This window comes from Pleurodeles waltl, chromosome 6 (assembly GCF_031143425.1).
Source record: "Pleurodeles waltl isolate 20211129_DDA chromosome 6, aPleWal1.hap1.20221129, whole genome shotgun sequence".
In the NCBI taxonomy this organism is placed as follows: Eukaryota; Metazoa; Chordata; class Amphibia; order Caudata; family Salamandridae; genus Pleurodeles; species Pleurodeles waltl.
In genome coordinates, this window is record NC_090445.1 from 1,700,451,274 (window position 1) to 1,700,470,498 (window position 19,225).

At 42.4% G+C, this 19,225-nt stretch overlaps 1 protein-coding gene across 7 annotated transcripts in view; it reads right to left on the reverse strand.

The window, feature by feature from the left end:
* The window catches only part of MED22 (mediator complex subunit 22), a 53,127-nt gene that overhangs the window by 19,237 nt on the left and 14,665 nt on the right, over positions 1-19,225 (reverse strand). For all 7 annotated transcript variants that reach the window (XM_069241808.1, XM_069241806.1, XM_069241809.1 and 4 more), the window contains 2 exons: positions 2,896-3,039; positions 131-211 (listed from right to left, as the gene is read on the reverse strand). In XM_069241808.1, the coding sequence (XP_069097909.1) occupies positions 131-211; positions 2,896-3,018 (204 nt within the window). In that variant the 5' untranslated portion in view covers positions 3,019-3,039. The remainder of the gene's footprint in view (positions 1-130; positions 212-2,895; positions 3,040-19,225) is intronic.

A 19,225-nucleotide genomic window follows, 5' to 3' on the forward strand; every position in this document is an offset into this window, starting at 1 on the left:
GCACAGTGAGATGAAGGAGTTGCAGGCATCATTTGTCTATCCCTTCCAGCACAGTGAGGAAGAACCTTCTGAAACCCCATGCACAATGGACAGAGTGCTACACAGACACTTCCTGCACTCCGGTACTTACAATGTTCGCAGCTCGCACATGCATTTCATAGGTGTCTTGCTCCCCCTGGGTTGATCTAGAGACTTGAGTTTCGTCTTCAACCTGCAAGATCGAATTTTAAATCCCACCTCAGTGAATCAATTTTCTATCTTTTCAAAACAAAATCCACATTTCCTTGATGTTGAAACCATGCTTGCAACAGGACAGGTACATATGCTTGCGATCAGGTTTATAGCAGTGCCCAGAGTAAATAAATGCGGAGACTATACAAATATAAACAAGCATTGGCAAAGCAAATAGTTCTTGACTATACAAAAAATATAGGCTTTGCCAATGTGTTTTAGCCATGTTGTATACCAGTGTGGCTGCTGCTGAGCATGGCTAGAAGTTTGGGGCATAGAGGAGAGTGGCATGAAGTAGCACACAGTGGCATGGAGTGTCGTGGAGTGTTGCAGTGTTGTAGAATGCAGTGGTGCAGAGTAGACTAGAGTGGTATAGAATGCAGTGGTGTAGAGTGCAGTGGTGCACAGGAGAGTGGCATAGAGTGCAGTGCCATAGAGTACAATGGCGTTGAGCGCAGTGTAGAATGTAGCGGTGTAGAGTGTGCAGAGTGTAGTGGCATAGAACAGAGTAGCACAGGGTAGAGTGGTGCAGAGTAGAGTGTCAGAGTGCAATGTTGTGGTGTGGTGCAGAGTAGAATGACAAAGTACAGTGGTGTAGAGTAGAATAGATGGGCATAGAGTGCAGTGTCGCAGAGTGCCATGGTGTAGAGTTGAGTGATGTAGGGTGCAGTGAGAGCAGAGTGCTGCAAAAAATAGTGGCATTGAGTGCAGTGGTGTAGAGTGCAGTGGTGCAGTGTAATGTCAGAGGGCAGTGGTGTAGAGTAACGCAGGATAGAGTGGTGCAGAGTATAATGCCACTGAGTACAGCTGTGCAGAGTAGAATAGAGTGGCGTACACGGCAGCAGCAGAGTGCAATGGTGTAACGTAAAGTGCAGTGGCTTATATTAGAGTGTTGTAGAGTATAGTGGCAGAGTGCAGTGGTGCAGATTAGATTGGCGTACAGTGCAGTAACAGAGTGCAGTGGTTTAGAGTATAGTAGCATAGAGTGCAGTGGCAGAGTAGAGTGGTGCAGAGAAGTGTGGAGAAAGAAGCGGTGCAGTAGAGAGGCACAGATTAAAGTGGCGTAGAGTGGATTGTTTCTGAGTAGAGTAGAGTGGCAAAGAGTGTAGTGGCGCGCATTGCAAGGGTGGCGTGATACAGGGTAGAGTAAAATGGAGTAAAGTGGTGTGGAGTGCAGTGGTGCAGAGTGGAGTAGTACAGAGTACAGTGAATTGGCATAGAGTGAAGTGTTGCAGGGTAGTGTGGCATGGAGTGGCATAGAGTGGAGTGGTTCAGAGTGGAGTGGTTCAGAGTTGGGAGGCCTACACTGGAGTGGCGTAGAGTGCACTGGCATAATTTAGAGTACTGCACAATAGAGCAGAGAGGCATTGAGTGAAGTGCCGTGGAAGGGAGGGAAGTAGTGCAGAGTTGACTGCAGTGATGCAGAGTGGAGTGGTGCACAGCAGAGTGGAGTGGTGCACAGCAGAGTGGAGTGGTGCACAGCAGAGTGGAGTGGTGCACAGTAGAGTGAAGTATGCTTGGTGTGGTAGCGCACTGTCATTACAGACAACACATTTTCAGTTTAATCGACCATTACATTTGCAGAGACATACAGTTTTACACACAAACCATAATTTGTTGAAATGTCATCACATAGTGGATTAATACTACTAAAATATTTATTTCCACCACAAATCAGAATTAAAAAAAATGTGCTTTATTTGTGTGCTCCTAATGCTGATATATTCTGAAATGTCTGCACAGTGCAAATTTCAGAACAGAAATACACGTGCCTCCCAGTAGACACTAGTGAGACAAATAAAAAAGTAAATAGATTCAGAACGGTCAGTGATAGACTCAGAAAAGGTACCACGAGGGGTACCCTAAGGTGCACTGGCTATGAAGACCACAGTCCTGGCCCCTTCTCTGAGCAGACCCAGCCTTCAAGCAACGTTTTTCAGGCGCCTCGCACTAGTCTTCTGTATCTTTGAGGGAAAGGGTTTGTATGAATTACAAAAGGGTGCACTCTACAGGCTTTCTAAAAAATGCTTCTTGCTACCTTGCTTTCTACAAAAGAACAAAAAAAGAATAAATCTGTAGATGTGCAGAACGCAAACGCAACTTGATTTACTTTCACCGACATAAGCAGACAGAGAAAAAGTGAAAAAACATTTTTAGCAGTTTAAGGGGCACAGACCGAATGGGGAGCTTGGAATGCCCGGGGAGACTTAAGCTAACATAATCGGTAACAGGGATAAACATTCCAGCATGCCACTCAGGAGTGCAAGCTAGAAGGAAACGAGACTATCATTTCTTGTGTCTCCACCTTTACACACCATACAGTGCACCAACCTCACACGTCACATACTGTCCAGCCAGTCACTCGAATTTTGCTAAGGTCTACCACACTGTGAAGGCTTCTCGACGAGAGTAGAAACCATAAGAGTTAAGAAGCTTACCTTCTAAATCCTCATTCTAATACCCGATATCTGAGGTTGCTTATGGGAAACACATTTGGCAGTTTCTACTTAATGAATGTGTGACCTTTAATTGACACACATTTTTCTAGACACCATTGGTTTTGGTTATGTGTAAGAAACCTCAAACAATACAATAGGGTAAATTCATTAATGAAGTGATCATGTCTGCACTGCATGGTGCTGCTCTCTTGCCCAAAAAACAAACCTTTGCTGTCTTGATGATCTCTGTGAAGTTGTCCATGATGGATTTGATGTCATCCTTTAGCCTCTTGTTGTAAGACTGAAGAAGAGTCTCCTTGCTCTGAGGCAACACTCGCTGCTGTGACATTTTACACAAAAGGTTTCAACTCTAGGTAGGGAGGAAAGAAAAAGGGATCTCAACTAGAAGCCTGTCCTCAAAAACTGCAGAGTTTTAAAAAAATGTAATAAACACATTTACAGTTTTCTTTCTCTAGACACATTGCCCAGCAGCCTTCACAGCACTCACAGCTTATCAATCACTTTTGTATTTTAGTCTATACATAGCTACATGTCCACAATGTACAGCTTTTCTCATTGCTGAGTCTAACACATGCTCATTCTGGGTCCGAATCACAACATATTTCTCGCATGCACCTGGCAGGTGTAGAAAAGTGTCATTGGTTCATGCAAATGAAAGGTTCCAATTTACAGGGTTCGCATGTATGTAGACTTGAAGACAACACTTCAACTGTGAAAGATCAGCGAGGTGGATGTGTTATCTGCAATAATAAGCAAAGTAGCAGGCATGAAATTGACAGTTCTCAGAGTCGGGTATGGAAGGGGGCCTTTGCGAATTTTGGAAAACCCAAAGTCAGATCTTTTTGGGTCTTCAAATACATTCCCAAAAGTATTTTCTACCCATGTCCACTGAATTCAAATGTTGAGTTACAGTGCCCAAACACCCCCATTTCTAATATTAAACAATATGGAAATTTTCGCACAGCCTCTTAAACCTTTTAAAAACTGCACAGCCCCAGTGGATGGGGTCCATGAGATCTAATAAGGCACAGGGAGTGGGCCACACGCCCCCTTCCCATTTTATTATATTAGGTGCCGCATTATGGAGCCATAAGGGCCTATTAGGGCTCAGGGAAGGAGGCTGGCTGAACGCCCAATCCCTTAGATAATGGTCCTGAGGTTGGGCCTCCAGTTCCCAAGAAGGCTGAGGGAGTGGGCTGCCTGGCTGCTACCCTTTTATATTGTATTTAGCCCCAGGGGCTGTGGTCCCAGGGGCCTATTAAAGCTACTGGGGGGTGGGAGAGCTGCATGCACTCTTCCCTTCAATTTGGACACTGGAGGCCCAAGAAGGCTCAGGGCGAGGGGCACATGTTCCCCTTCACTTAATAAGTAAGTTTTGGTTCTTGGGGGATGGGGTCTCCAGATCCAAAGGTCAACCCTACACCATGCACACCAAAGGCTGTACACAGCGTAGGGTTGGCAGCCTGCTGGGTGTCTGGACACAGGACGTGTAGAGGTTACTCCTTTTACCTGTGGTTGATAGTCAATATGAACTCAACTACCCATGAAGTGTATGGTATAGGGTTAATGTTGCATATAAAACAAGCTTGCTGCACCTATGGGGTTGTACGTAAGGTAGCAGTAATGATGCGTCATATTATTCTTAACTATTCTGCACTTACATTCCTAGCTCTAATGCCATGTCTATTTATAGACAACTGTGTAAAAAACAACTTGGATAATGTCATCAATGATGTCATTTGAGATGTCATAAAACATGTCATGAGTGGTGTAGTATGTGAGGTCATAAGCAGTGCATGGCGGGGCACAAATTATAATAAACGCTGCTAACTATAACCTTGAATTTCTGAATTTTTAAAGTTCAAAATGTTAATGTTGTCACTGACATATTTACCTAATTATAACTTCAACCTTTATTTTTTCAGTGAATTTTTAAGTTTTAAGTAAGAACAAAAACAGTTTTTTTTATGACACCCATCTATAAAGTTACTTAACCTTTGTTTTTTGAGTGTTATATATATATATATTTTTTTTTTACACACACACACAAATATTTTTTTTAAAGTGCTTTTCATATCAGTTCACCATAAACCAATTAAACAAAATACATTCAGGTTTGTAAAATGAACATGATAAATTAAAGTAATTATGACAATCCTTCATATTAAAAAGGTATCTGTTTATATGGGTAATGTAACAAGAAAACTGTACCCAACGACGTCTACTTATTTATGCATTACACAATTTCCATCCAGTCGTGTCTGGATATTAGGGAAGTGTGTCTCATAACTAAAAAAACACAAGTAGCAAACTCAGAACTGGTTGATTCCTTGTTAAGTATAACAGGAGCATCAATGGATGATGAAAAAGCAACCATGGGACTGGCAAAGTCCTCAAATGTTTGGTGATTATCTCAACCAAACAGCAAATCAATTTACCTGGCAAAGCAATGAAGCAACTGTAATTCATAACAAAGGGAACTGGAGTGCTCACTTCATATTGCACAAATTACTTAAATTATGTATATGTATATATATATATATATATATATATATATATATATATATGTATGTTCGATGGCATGTGTAGTTGCAGATACACATGCTGTGCATATACTTCTGCCATCTAGTGTTAGGCTCGGAGTGTTACAAGTTGTTTTTCTTCGAAGAAGTGTTTTAGAGTCACGGGATCGAGTGACTCCTCCTCTTTGGCTCCATTGCACATGGGCATCGACTCCAAGATAGATTGTTTTCTTTCCGCCGTCGGGTTCGGACGGGTTTCCTTTCGCTCCGATAGTTTGAATCGGAAAACTTTGAAAACGCTTCATTTTTCGTCGATATTGTATCGATCGCGTTACATCTTCTATCGACACTTCAGTATCGTTGGAACAGACATCTCTACTCGCCCTTCGAGCGAGCGCGCCCAACTCTGGCCTGGTCGGGCCGACCGCGTGGAAGCCTAATGGTTCGGACTCCATTCCGATTCTGTCCTCGGTGCCACGCCAAATTCCCTTAAAAAAAACAACACCATGTCTGTAATCTCTGCCTTCCCCCAGATCGTCAAGAAGAAAATTGCGAGGCCTGCCGATCCTTTAGATCAAAAAAGACACTTCAGGACAGAAAAGCAAAAAAGGCTTGAGATGGCGTTCAAAAGCTGTGAACATCTCGACGTCGAAGAGGAAGAGATCATGCAAACAGCAGTCTCCATTCGAGGTCCGACTCCGACCAGAATCCGAGGAAGACAGACCGGTCACAGCAGGACAACACGTGAGTACGCCTGTCCCTGTACCATCCCAAAGACCAAAATATAAAGGCCTTGGGTACGCCACTGCCGGAAGGCCATGGCTCGACCTGAAAGAAGACACCCGGTGACCAAACTGCCAGTTCGGCACTGAAAAAGGCCACTCTCCGAAACCATCAGAGTCGACGAAAGGCTCCGTGTCCGACTCGAGCAAACACCACTCTTCAGAGTCTAAATTTTGAAAATCACTTACGGAGCCGAGGCCATCCACAACACCGTCTTTTTCGATAACGAAGAAGCCAGCTTCGGAGCCGGAAAGACCAGGTTACACTGAGGAGAATGGACTTTCTAAGACACTCAAAGAAAGCCATAAGACTTCTGAGGAGGACACTCAAGTACAGCTAATACTTGAAATGATGGACGAAAGGCAAGCCAGGATTCATATCCACAAAGAAACTGGCAGAATATTAACAGCATCTCCTTTAAAACCTAAGAGGAAATTAGCCTTTCAGAAGGAATTGGACACTACACAGCCTCCAGCTAAAGTGCCAAAGCCAAAGGAGAGACCACCGCCTCCTCAATTGTCTCCTCCTCATTCTCCTCCTCACTCTCCACACCTGAATATCTCTCCTCCTACCAGTCCTACACCAATGCAGTCACCATCACATTTGTTTGACTCGCAACAAGTTAATGTAGACCAATGGGATCTTTATGATCCATATCCCATCCCCGACAACGACCCAGACTGCTATCCCTCTAAGCCTTCACCACCTGAGGATAGTACAGGGTACAATCAAGTACTAGCTAGGGCTGCAGCATATCAGCGTCACGTCACCATGCACACTGAACTGTTGGAGGACGATTTTTTGTGCAATATACTTTCCTCAATGCATACAACATACCAGTCACTCCCTATGCTCCCGGGAATGCTAAAACAGGCTGATCAAATATTTAGTGAGCCTGTCAAAGCAAGAATAATAACTCCTAGAGTAGAAAAAAAATACAAGCCACCTCCCTCTGATCCTGTCTATATAACTCAGTAACTACCTCCAGGCTCAGTAGTGGTAAGCGCTGCCACGAAGAGGGCAAACTCACAGTCGTCAGGTGAAGCACCCCACCAGACAAAGAGAATAGGAAATTTAATGCTGCAGGAAAGAGTGGCATCCCAGGGAGCCAACCAATGGAGAATAGCCAACTTACAGGCATTGCTGGCTAGATAGGACAGGGCCCATTGTGATGAGATGAAAGATATAATTCAGCATCTCCCCAAGGAACATAAAAAGAGGGCACAGCAGATAGTGGAGGAAGGGCAAGCCATCACCAATAATCAGATTAGGTCTGCCCCAGACTCAGCAGACAGCTGCCAGGAGCGTCAGCACTGCTGTAACAATCAGGAGGCATGCATGGCTCAGGTCCTCGGGGTTCAAACCCGAAATCCAACAAGCAGTGTTGAATATGTTGTTCAATAAAAAACAACGTTTTGGCCCAGAAGTTGACACTGCAATTGAAAAATTGCTAAGGATTCAGACACCGCAAAAGCCATGGGTGCACTATACACTACACAATACAGGGGATCCTTTCAGAAACCTGAGTTTAGAGGTGGATTAAGGGCTCAAACTGCAGAGGCATCCAACAAGGTGGTTTTAAGAGCACACATAGAGGGCAGTACCCCAAAGGTAGAGGGAAATATCAAACACCTAAACAAGCCTCACAACACACTAAACAGTGACTTGTTTCATTCCCCTCCACGCCACACCTCCCCTGTGGGAGGAATGCTACAAATGTTCCACAACAATTGGCAAAACATTACCACAGACAATTGGGTACTATCAATTATCCGCAATGGTTATTGCCTAGAATTGATACAAACTCCTCCAAACGTTCCACCAAAACCACACAAACTTTCCACAGAACACATCAGTCTGTTACAGGAAGAAGTCAAATCTCTATCACTCAAACAAGCAATAGAACCAGTGCCACAAAATCAAGTAGGGACAGGAGTTTACTCACTGTACTTCCTGATTCCCAAAAAGGATGGCACCCTAAGGCCAATATTAGATCTCAGGACCCTCGATCCTTACATCCTGTCAGAACACTTTCACATGGTAACTCTCCAGGAAGTTATCCCACTACTCCAAAAACACGATTTCATGGCAACATTAGACCTCAAAGATACGTATTTTCATATACCCATCAGCGCGGCACACAGAAAATATTTCAGGTTTGTCATTCAAGGAAAGCACTATCAGTTCAAAGTGTTACCCTTAGGAATAACAACAGCTCCAGGGGTTTTCACAAAGTGCCTAGCAGTAGTCGCAGCCTTTCTAAGAAGACAACATATACATGTCTTTCCATATCTAGACGATTGGCTGATAAAATCAAACAGTCATACGCAATGTCAAAACCATGTGCATTACGTAAAACAAACGCTGCACACGCTAGGGTTCTCAATAAATTACCAAAAATCGCAACTACAACCTGCGCAAATACAACAATATTTAGGTGCAATTCTAAATACTCAAAAAGTGCTAGCAAGTCCAAATACGCAAATAATACGAGCATTCCAAAATATAATAACACAGATACACACAGGTCAAGAGCACACTGTCAGATTTGTCATGAAATTATTAGGGATGATGGCATCATGTATCGCAATCGTCCCACATGCAAGACTAAACATGCGCCCCATAGAACAGTGCCTTGCACAACAATGGTCACAGGCACATGGTCAACTTCAAGATCTAGTGTTGATAGACCACCAAACATACTTGTCCCTTCAGTGGTGGAATTCCACAAATCTAAGCAAGGGGCGGCCTTTTTAAGACAATGGGCCTCATACCATAATTACAACAGATGAATCTATGATTAGCTGGGGAGCTCACCTCAACAATCACAACATCCAAGGACAATGGAATGCCCAACACAAACAGCTACACATAAATCACTTGGAGCTGTTAGCTGTCTCCCTAGCACTCAAACCTTTTCAACCTCTTCTAAAACAAAAGAATGTCCTAATCAAAACAGAAAACATGACCACCATGTATTACCTAAACAAGCAAGGAGTGAATCATTCGTCCCAACTCTCCCTCCTAGCTCAAACAATTTGGAAATGGGCCATACACAACCAAATTCACCTGGTAGCACAAAACATTCCAGGGATACACAACCAACTAGCAGATGTCCTCAGCAGAAATCATCAACAAACACATGAGTGGGAAATTCAGCCTCAAGTACTTAAAAAATACTTTCGACAATGGGGAACACCAAACATAGATCTGTTTGCCACAACGGAAAACGCAAAATGCCAAAACTTTGGATCCAGGCACCCACATCCCCTATCCAAGGGAAATGCTCTATGGATCAATTGGTCAGGGATATTTGCTTACGCTTTTCCCCCTCTCCCACTCATTCCATTTGTAGTCAATAAATTGTGTCAAAACACACTCATTATGATACTCATAGCGCCAAGTCGGCTCATCAACCGTGGTACACAACATTATTAGACCTTTCAGTAGTACCACACTCCAAACTACCAAACAGACCAGACCTGTTGACACAAAACAAACAACAGATCAGACACCCAAATCCCAACACACTCAATCTGGCGATTTCGCTCCTGAGGTCAGAGCCTGGGTATTTACAACTACCATCAGAATGTATGGAGGTGATTAAACAAGCAAAACAAACTACTACTAGACAAAGCTATGCTAACAAATGGAAAGGATTTGTATATTATTGTCAATCTAAACAGATTGCCCCTCTTACAGCATCAATACAAGATATTGTATGCTATTTACTTCATTTACAAAAATCAAATTTAGCATTTTCTTCCATAAAAATAAATCTTACTGCAATTTCAGCATATTTGCAAAATGTTCAGCACAGCTCTTTGTTTAGAGTTCCTGTAATTAAAGCCTTCACGGAAGGCTTAAAACGCATCATTCCACCCAGAACACCTCCATTTCCTTCTTGGAATTTAATCATAGTGCTTACGTGACTTAAGGGCCCACCATTTGAACCTATGCATTCATGTCAAATGCAATTCTTAACATGGAAGGTTGCCTTCCTAGTTGCAATTACATCATTGTGTAGAGTCAGTGAAATTCAAGCTTTCAATATTGAAGAACCGTTCATACAAGCACACAAACATAAATTTCTTCCAAAAGTGGTATCACCTTTTCATATCAATCAAACAGTGGAACTACCAGTCTTCTTCCCACAGCCAGATTCTGTGGCAGAAAGAGCTCTACATACATTAGACATTAAAAGAGCACTAATGTACTATATAGATAGAACGAGACCATTCAGGAAAACTAAACCACTGTTTGTAGCTTTTCAAAAACCTCATACTGGTAACCCCATTTCAAAACAAGGATTAGCAAGATGGATAGTAAGATGCATCCAAACATGCTACGTTAAAGCCAAAACACAATTCTTAGTGACTCCTAAAGCACATTCCACAAGGAAGAAAGGTGCTACAATGGCTTTTCTAGGAAACATACCAATGGCTGAAATATGTAAAGCAGCTACTTGGTCAACACCACATACATTTACTAAACAATATTGTGTAGAGGTTTTAGCAACACAGCAAGTCACAGTAGGTCAAGCTGTACTCAGAACATTATTTCAAACAACTTCAACTCCTACAGGCTAACCATCGCTTTTATGGGAGGACTAACTGCTTTGTAGTCTATGCACAGCATGTGTATCTGCAGCTACACATGCCACCGAACGGAAAATGTCACTTACCCAGTGTACATCTGTTCGTGGCATGTTCCGCTGCAGATTAACATGCACCAACCCACCTCCTCGGTAGCCTGTAGTCGTTTAAGTTAACAACATTTGTACATATGTGTATATATATATATATATATATATATATTTAACATTCCATTAGCATGGACATCTCTATCCTTTTTACTCTATCACTCCTACCTCACCCTCTGCTGGAAAACAATCTAACATGGAGTCGATGCCCATGTGCAATGGAGCCGAAGAGGAGGAGTCACTCGATCTCGTGACTCGAAAACACTTCTTCGAAAAAAAACAACTTGTAACACTCCGAGCCCAACACTAGATGGCAGAAGTATATGCACAGCATGTGAATCTGCAGCGGAACGTGCCACGAACAGATGCACACTGGGTAAGTGACATTTTGAATTATATATATATATATATACACACACACACATACACACACACACACTGCTGCATGTTTATATGCAAGTCCTTAACAAATAAGTAAATAGTAATGTGTAAATAATTCAAAATGTCATCCCTTTACCATCAGCAATTCACTAGAAGAATAAAAGGTGAACAAAATTAAGCATAACCAACATCATTTAAAAGGGTAATTCTTGTAAATATTTCAAATATAAAAAAAATGCACCAAAAAGAAATTAATGTCCAATGTATCTGAACTGCACAAATTACTTACTTTGTGCACTGTAAACTATATGCTGCATTATAAGATTACATGACTCAAATGAAAAAGAAAAGTCAATTCACAATGTGCATTTAAAACTGCATTAAGTATAAACAGAATGACTTTAGAGTTAACCACAAAGATAGTAAATATATAAAATGTGTTGTCTGGATCTATTTTAGTTTGCCCGGGTACAGGAGTTTAGTTTAGCCTTGGCTTGCAGGCCTGTGCCCTTTTAGTTAGTTAATATGCTCGGTTTTATTTTCATCTTATTTCTTTTAAACTGTACTTGCAGTCCTTGCATTTTCTAAGAAATGTTTTACATTATAATCAGTTGCCATTCTGTAAAAGCGTCATTACCAGTAATGCACATATTAGGATTGTCATCATGTCCTTTAATTTCATAAATGAAAGAATGTCGGGCACATTTTGTTATGGTACTGACGATCCAAGTCTGCACACACATTATAATGCTTAGGCACATACCCACGACAGGATGTCTGTACAAACAATAACATGGGTCTCTATAAACACTCTGATACCAAGGTCATTAGAGGGGGTGCCATCCAGGAGAATCCATCTACACTGCACAACATTTTGCAGCAGGCCAGAGCCTTTGCGTCTCTAAATCGCCTGATTTGGGAACTGGAGGCTGATCTTGTGCCAAGGTAACAGGGGTTGGGGCGCTTCGCATGGACATGGCTTGGGGAGATTAGGCTAATCATACCTTGCTCTCTTTTAGGTTAGACAATATGCTGTAGGGAAGCATTATGTGTATTCATGTTTATTGCAATATGTTGGGGGTTGTTCATATTTACATCACTTCTGCTCACAATCCCGATTCTGTCTCTTGTCATTAAAGCTCATATTTATCAAAGATTGCAATCTTTTCAATAAGTTTATTAAATAAATATATTCAAAACTTTCCTCCAGCTTCTTTCTTGCCTGTTTGTGTATAAGAGACTTTTTTCCAACTAGAGAAAAGGATAAGACTTGTTGCACCGCGAATCCCTGAAAAGGGTTTAAGAATCCATGAGGTAGGCCGTCAGAAATCTACTTTACTGTTCATGTTTTGGTTAGGTGCTGTTAGAGAGCCAGGAGGGTTGGGCCGACAGTTGCCACCTGTTGATGGAGTGACTCACTTGCCTACAATCAGGGGTGCTGCCGCCCCCAATCCAGCAGTCCCATGGAGATACAAGGGCCCTTACGACAGCATCAAATGATATGCATCAATTTAAGTGTTTTATTAGTGTATCTTGAAAGGTCAAATACAAAAAGGTTCCAGATTTGTCCCCCCTAATCAGGTGAATACTCATACTATATCATCATGTTACATCCTACTTATTAACAATTTTAAGGAGATCTGAAAATTGTGAATAATTATTTTCAGTCATAGATGTGTGAACCACCAAACACCTAATTCAAATGTTGCCTGTAAATCCAGTACAAATTTCCTGCACTGCATTCTGAGATGCATTTAGAGGCTGGCCAATAACGATGAAGGATTACCAGTGGTAATGAAGTTACCACCAGAATAGTGTGCTTTCAATGCTATAACATAATGCACACAAATGCCATGTATGAACACACAAAAACACAAATGTTTAACACAAAAAAGTTGCAGATTCCCCAAAGAAAACAGGAACAACATTCCATAATCTATTATGAAAGGTGGTATTGGGATAAGCATGAAATATCCTGAAGAACAATCTTTGTGTGAGTGAAAAAGGATCATGAGTGAGAAAGCCCACTAAGCATACTCTTCTCAGCAAATGAAATGGTATTAGTACATATAGGTTTTGTGTGTTTTAATTTAATATGTATAATGTCTTGATGAGCAGATGATACAGAGATGTTAGCTCATAGTAGAGTCCTGTTTGAATTAAGTCAGCCAAAAAGGAGGTGGTAAGAATTTCATGGGAAAAGGTAAGGGATTTGCAGATAATAAATCAAACACAGCAAGTCACAAACAGTTGACAAACTGGAGGAAAAGTATGAAAAACGATTATTTTCATGGTGGTTATTGGGTCTGTGCAAATAAACCTATTGTATTGAAAAAACGAAACAAAACCAAACTGTAAAGTGTGGGATCCTGTCTAGATTCAAGAAGTCAAGAGAAATATTCTAAGAGTGTTTGTTGGTTCATCAATGGTTGCACATCGGAACAGTGGCTAAGATGGCGACAACCGTGAGGGACACTGGAGTCAAAAAAGTGTCTGATCAGCTCTATTGGGACCTATATTTAAGTCAAGGAAACTTGGCATCACATGATGACTTGAATCAAAGGAGCACATAGAATCACAAAACTATCCTCTAAAGTAGACAATATTGCAAACAGACAGCAGTCTGATGGGGCTCCTGGTCCAATTGACTCACCCTAGTATCCTTCATCTTTGGTATTCTCTGTCCAAGAGCTTTCCAGGAAGGAGCATGGAGGGAAGGTGGTACATATCTCTATGCCAGCCTTATGGTGGCTAGCAATCTTAAGCATTAAATAATACAGTCAGTAACAAATACTGAGATACAAAAATCGCAAAGTCATCCAGGCACCCAAGTGTATCACAACAGAACTGTACTAAATGCCTATCTGTGTATAAAAAAACAATAACATTGTTCACTGTGATGTTTAATGGATGCTCAATAGAAAAATCCTTACCATTGCTAAATGTCTCAACTGAACTCACAAGGTGTACACTGCTCTACTAAAAACAAAAAGGGTATATAATCTAGGCAAAATACAATGTGAAATACACTTGTGTATTAAATTAGTCTGTACAATTATTGCAGAACATAATGCATGTCTTTAGGGTTAAATTATTTTACCAAGATACACGGATTCTATATAAAATAAACACATATTGCTTGGTTGAGACCACTGACAAGCATTACTCCGCTACAATCTTATAGCAAGCATATTTAGAAAAAGTTAATTGTCATCTTTTGACGACAGCACCCACGAACAAAAAACAAAAGAAAACATGCATGGAAACTGAGAAAAGATGACTTGGCAAAATAAAAAAGTTAAAAATGTTGCAATCATATTTGTCCAGCTATGCACGTTATTGCCAGTTACAAGCCTTCTGTTTGCGTGGCACTAAAAGTTAAAAATAACAAATAGTACCTCGATCACACCGGGAGCAGCGGACGGGCACTAATTAAGTTGAATCAATTAGTGCTTGATCCCTGCTCCACAAAGAGAAACGGAAATGATGGCAGGCGTGCCTTGATGAATTACAAGGCTGTAAAGAAGAATGCCATGCAAACCAACAAATGGTGAGTGACAGGCAGGCTCCGAGCCCTTTACTGAACACAACAGTCTCTCGCTAGCGCATGCACTCCCAGGCTCGACCCTAAAAATCATTATAACACACAATAAAGTAGTTCACATGTGCGAGGACTATGCCTCATTTTTTGCACTTTATTAACATAGCAGCTGAGTACCAAAGTGCCTAACATATACAGTTATAGATGGGCACCTGTGAATAACAGGAATGTTTTTCACTAGGATGTTCGAGTTACATCAAGTAGACAACAAGCTTGAGTTGTCTATGATGCCTCTCAGAACCCCAAGGTGAAAAATATCCACGATATTCACATTTTACACTTCCATAATTTTATGTTGTTTACACCATCCCACCACCCAAAATCACCTGTTTCTACTTGCAACATATATGCAAATCAGAGTCAGAGGAGTAAAGAGTAAGGGGGGTTTAAAATCCCCGTGTTTATGCCACCCACCTCATCCACCCTCAAGTTACGCCCACCCTCCACAAATTGAAAAACATTATACCAGGACATCCCAACACACCAATCCCTGCGCACCATCACACCTGTACCCATTCCAAACCTGTGCTTCCGCTCTCACATTGAGAGTGGAGAGCTAGCAACACGCTGACACCAGTTATATGAGAGCAGCTTGTCAGCGTGACTTCATTTTCCTTCAGCAATAGTCTGCAGAGACCTGCGCTGACAAGGGAGAAAGCAGCCAACAAAGGGACAGTGCAGTCAGCATTCTCCCATCTCCCTCAGGTCTGTGGAGACTAAGGAGAGGCAGTGAGATGCTGTTCCTAGAAAGCAAGGAAACGACAGGGAGAGTCAAAAAGGATCCCATTAAGTAGGAGCAAGAGTCCTCACACACCTAGTTAGGTGTCATGCTTCATCATTGGACCAGCTCCTCGCCAGACTGGCTGCAATGTCTGGCGGGCACCACCCTTTAGGGGGGCTCTTTGCCGGAGATCTTTTTGATGATGCCAGCCTTTCCCACAAATCGGTGAAGGGGAAAGGAGAAAGAGAGAGCAAAAACTAAGATGGAAAAATTAAAATTGGCTCAAGAACCCTACTCAAAGTTACCTTTTATTAATGTGGGGTCTTGGACAAGATTAAAACGGTAAACAGGAGGGTAGAGTCGATATAATGCTCGACTACTCTCAGACTGTATTATACATAACGAGGAAGTCAAGGTATTACAAGACCCACCTCAACAATGGGTCGACATGTTTCGCGTCTATGAGGTCCCACAGGATCCAGCGACGCTTCTTCAGGACCTAGTTACAAGACATGATGCTTCTCTACAAATAAACTAGAGTGACTCTTGCCTCTGTCAACTGATAATCAGAAAGGGGAGGAGTATAATTATCACCAGTCACTTACATGAGTCCATTATGACCCAGTCTTTCGTTCCTATTCGTCGCCCTATAAAAGTATAGAGGTTTTTAAGAAAGAATATAAAATTAACAAAAGTCCAACTCAACATATCAAGAGTAGCACTTGAATGTGTGGGCATTCAATGTGTGTGGCACACGGTGATTTGTGATAAACATTCATACACCCGTGTTGGTGTGGTGAACGAAATATGCTTACCCTCCTACACTGAGACAGGGCTTCATGGGATAACGCGGACCATATACCTGGTCCCCAAGGCTCTAGTTAGCAGGTAAAGGAACAAAAGACAAAAACCGAATGTCAAGTCATGAAAAAACTAATCTCACTCCGGATATCATGTATATAATTATACCCTCGTATATGCGTCACCAAGAAAGTGGGGAGAAAAGTTTATATAGGAGAGGAAACCAATAAGTGATTAGTCGTTGATCTAAAAAAGAGTATTGTGTAAAACAGATTGCAGGCAGTTGTCATTGATATACATCTAAGGTGAAGATCATCATGGTAATCAGGTTCATAAATCAACTCTTGCTCCTACTTTATGGGATCCTTTTTGGCTCTCCCTGTCGTTTCCTTGCTTTCTAGGAACAGTGTATCACATTATAAATAACCGTTATTGGAGGACATACACTGGACCTCATAACCCTCCGAATCCCCTTATTTTTTGATAGAGGCAGTGAGATGGCCAGCTGCCATTCTACTGTTGCAGTCTGGTCTCTTGAAGCCCATGTGAGATGATGGAACGAAGGGGAAGTAAAAGCTTCAGAAGAGTAACATCACAGCAGTTGTTAACCACTTTGGTCAGCAACTGTTTTCTTTCCAATGGATTTTATGGAAAAATGAAGCCATAGTTATTTCAATTCCATTTATCCATAGGTGATTGTAGTATGTGCACACAGTAATGTTCTCATGGACCAAAAGGATATTGCAACACATGCAAATAATGTGATTTATTTCTACATGTTTCCAAGCTGTCTCACAAAGCATTCACAATATTGCACAAACCCTGCAAGAAAAACTGACTGACTTAAAACATCCATTTCTCAACACTCATTTTACCTTCCAATGACTCTCTCCTTCGTTTCGACTTCTGCATGCCTCCTCTCTGAGCACAGTATACTTGAAGTCACATGCATGTTTGCCTTAATCTTTATTGTTGTATCCCTAAAAAATTGCTCACACCCAATTTCAATGATCACTTCTCCTTTAAAGGTCACACTTATGTAACTTACCAATACCTAACTCCTGTAGCTCATCCATTAATATCGCCAATCAACGCAAGAATTCATATGCCTCAGATCACAACCAGCTCCTATTAATTTAATCTACTACGTAGAAGCTGAAGTATATGGCATTGTTTCTTTCACAGCACAAGACTAATCTCACTAACCGACAAAAAAGTACTAATCCTGGGTTCCGGAGCAGTGTGCTGTCCGGCGTAAAGTGCTGCAATACCTCTCCAGGGGTAGTTAGTGCAATATTAATACAATTACAATACAATATATAATCCTCCTGTCTCACAACAATGCTAATTTCAGAATAGTTTCCTTATACTGTTTGGGGACGCGCTGGAACTTTCCTGAGGCGGAAGAGGAGGTGGGCAGCAGCTGTGTGCTGCATTCAATCAGGGCAGGAGCCCTTTAAATTCACGTAAGCGCTCCCGCTCCGCGGGACGCGCTGGAACTTTCCTGAGGCGGAGGAGGAGGTGGGCAGCAGCTGTGTGCTGCATTCAATCAGGGCAGGAGCCCTTTAAATTCACGTAAGCGCTCCCGCTCCGCGGGACGCGCTGGAACTTTCCTGAGGCGGAGGAGGAGGTGGGCAGCAGCTGTGTGCTGCATTCAATCAGGGCAGGAGCCCTTTAAATTCACGTAAGCGCTCCCGCTCCGCGGGACGCGCTGGAACTTTCCTGAGGCGGAGGAGGAGGTGGGCAGCAGCTGTGTGCTGCATTCAATCAGGGCAGGAGCCCTTTAAATTCACGTAAGCGCTCCCGCTCCGCGGGACGCGCTGGAACTTTCCTGAGGCGGAGGAGGAGGTGGGCAGCAGCTGTGTGCTGCATTCAATCAGGGCAGGAGCCCTTTAAATTCACGTAAGCGCTCCCGCTCCGCGGGACGCGCCCGGGCCAAGGGCGGGCCCGTCCTTGCCCGTCATTGCCAGGAAGAGGCAGGGCAGGGCCACCCCCCTGACATTTACCTTAAACTGTGGTCCCAGATAACCACTTTCCATTGGACTGCCCGAAGGACAAACCCAAGTCTATTCACACTGTGGTGGGGTAGCTTTCCCCCAAAGCTCTAGGCCTCTACTTAGTGGTCAATTTCCAATATTAACCTGCCTTTGCTCGCCCCGCTGTGATTTTACTTGATTCTCCCACTAAATTCAAGGCCCCTGGTTCTTAGCAAAATGGGTCGACGACGCGGGGGGGGGTTGGACGGGAAATTGCACTCTAACCAAACCCTGGACGGCTTTTTACAAAAGGCCGTTGGGGAACTTGAAAGAGAAATAGAACTAGTGCAACGTCGTCTTGCTGCCCCTCCTTCTGCATCCATTAGCTCAGCCCATGATAGCCCAGTCTCACAGCCCCACCCGCGACTAGAGCTCCAGTCTGTCCCGATCATCCATTCCCCTTTTCCGTCCAAAATTCCTCAAGAGATCCAAGATGATACTCCAATTGCACCTGCCATTTGTGCCGCACCAACTTCATTGGTCCAGTGTCCCCCAATAGAAGGTTCCCTTACTTTAACTGAATCTAATACTAAAGGGAAAAGGAAGCGTAGGGAACCTGTCCTCAAAAATAAACGATCTAGAACCTTGAGCCCCTCTAATCTGGCCCAATCTTCTATTAATGAAATGGCATCAATCTCCTTACACAATACCAATAACTCCCATGCAAACGAGTTTATTAGGGATCTCATAAGAGATGAGCTCTCTAAACTACTTCTTCCTATCTCCAACCGTCTTCAAATAATTGAGGACAAACTTGAAAGTCTTACGAGCAGTCAGCTACCAACAATTTCTTTACCTGTAGAAATTCATCCTAATCATGACTCTACTGTTGCCATTAGTCACACAGGCCAAATTCCCAAAACTTTTCCTCCTATTCTAAATCACGTTTGGCCTAGTTCTGCTAAAACCCCCAGCATCCTGACGAACAAACCCCATATGGCTTTAGCTCCCTTATTAAAAGGAACCGCCTCTTGGAACAATCCAGCAA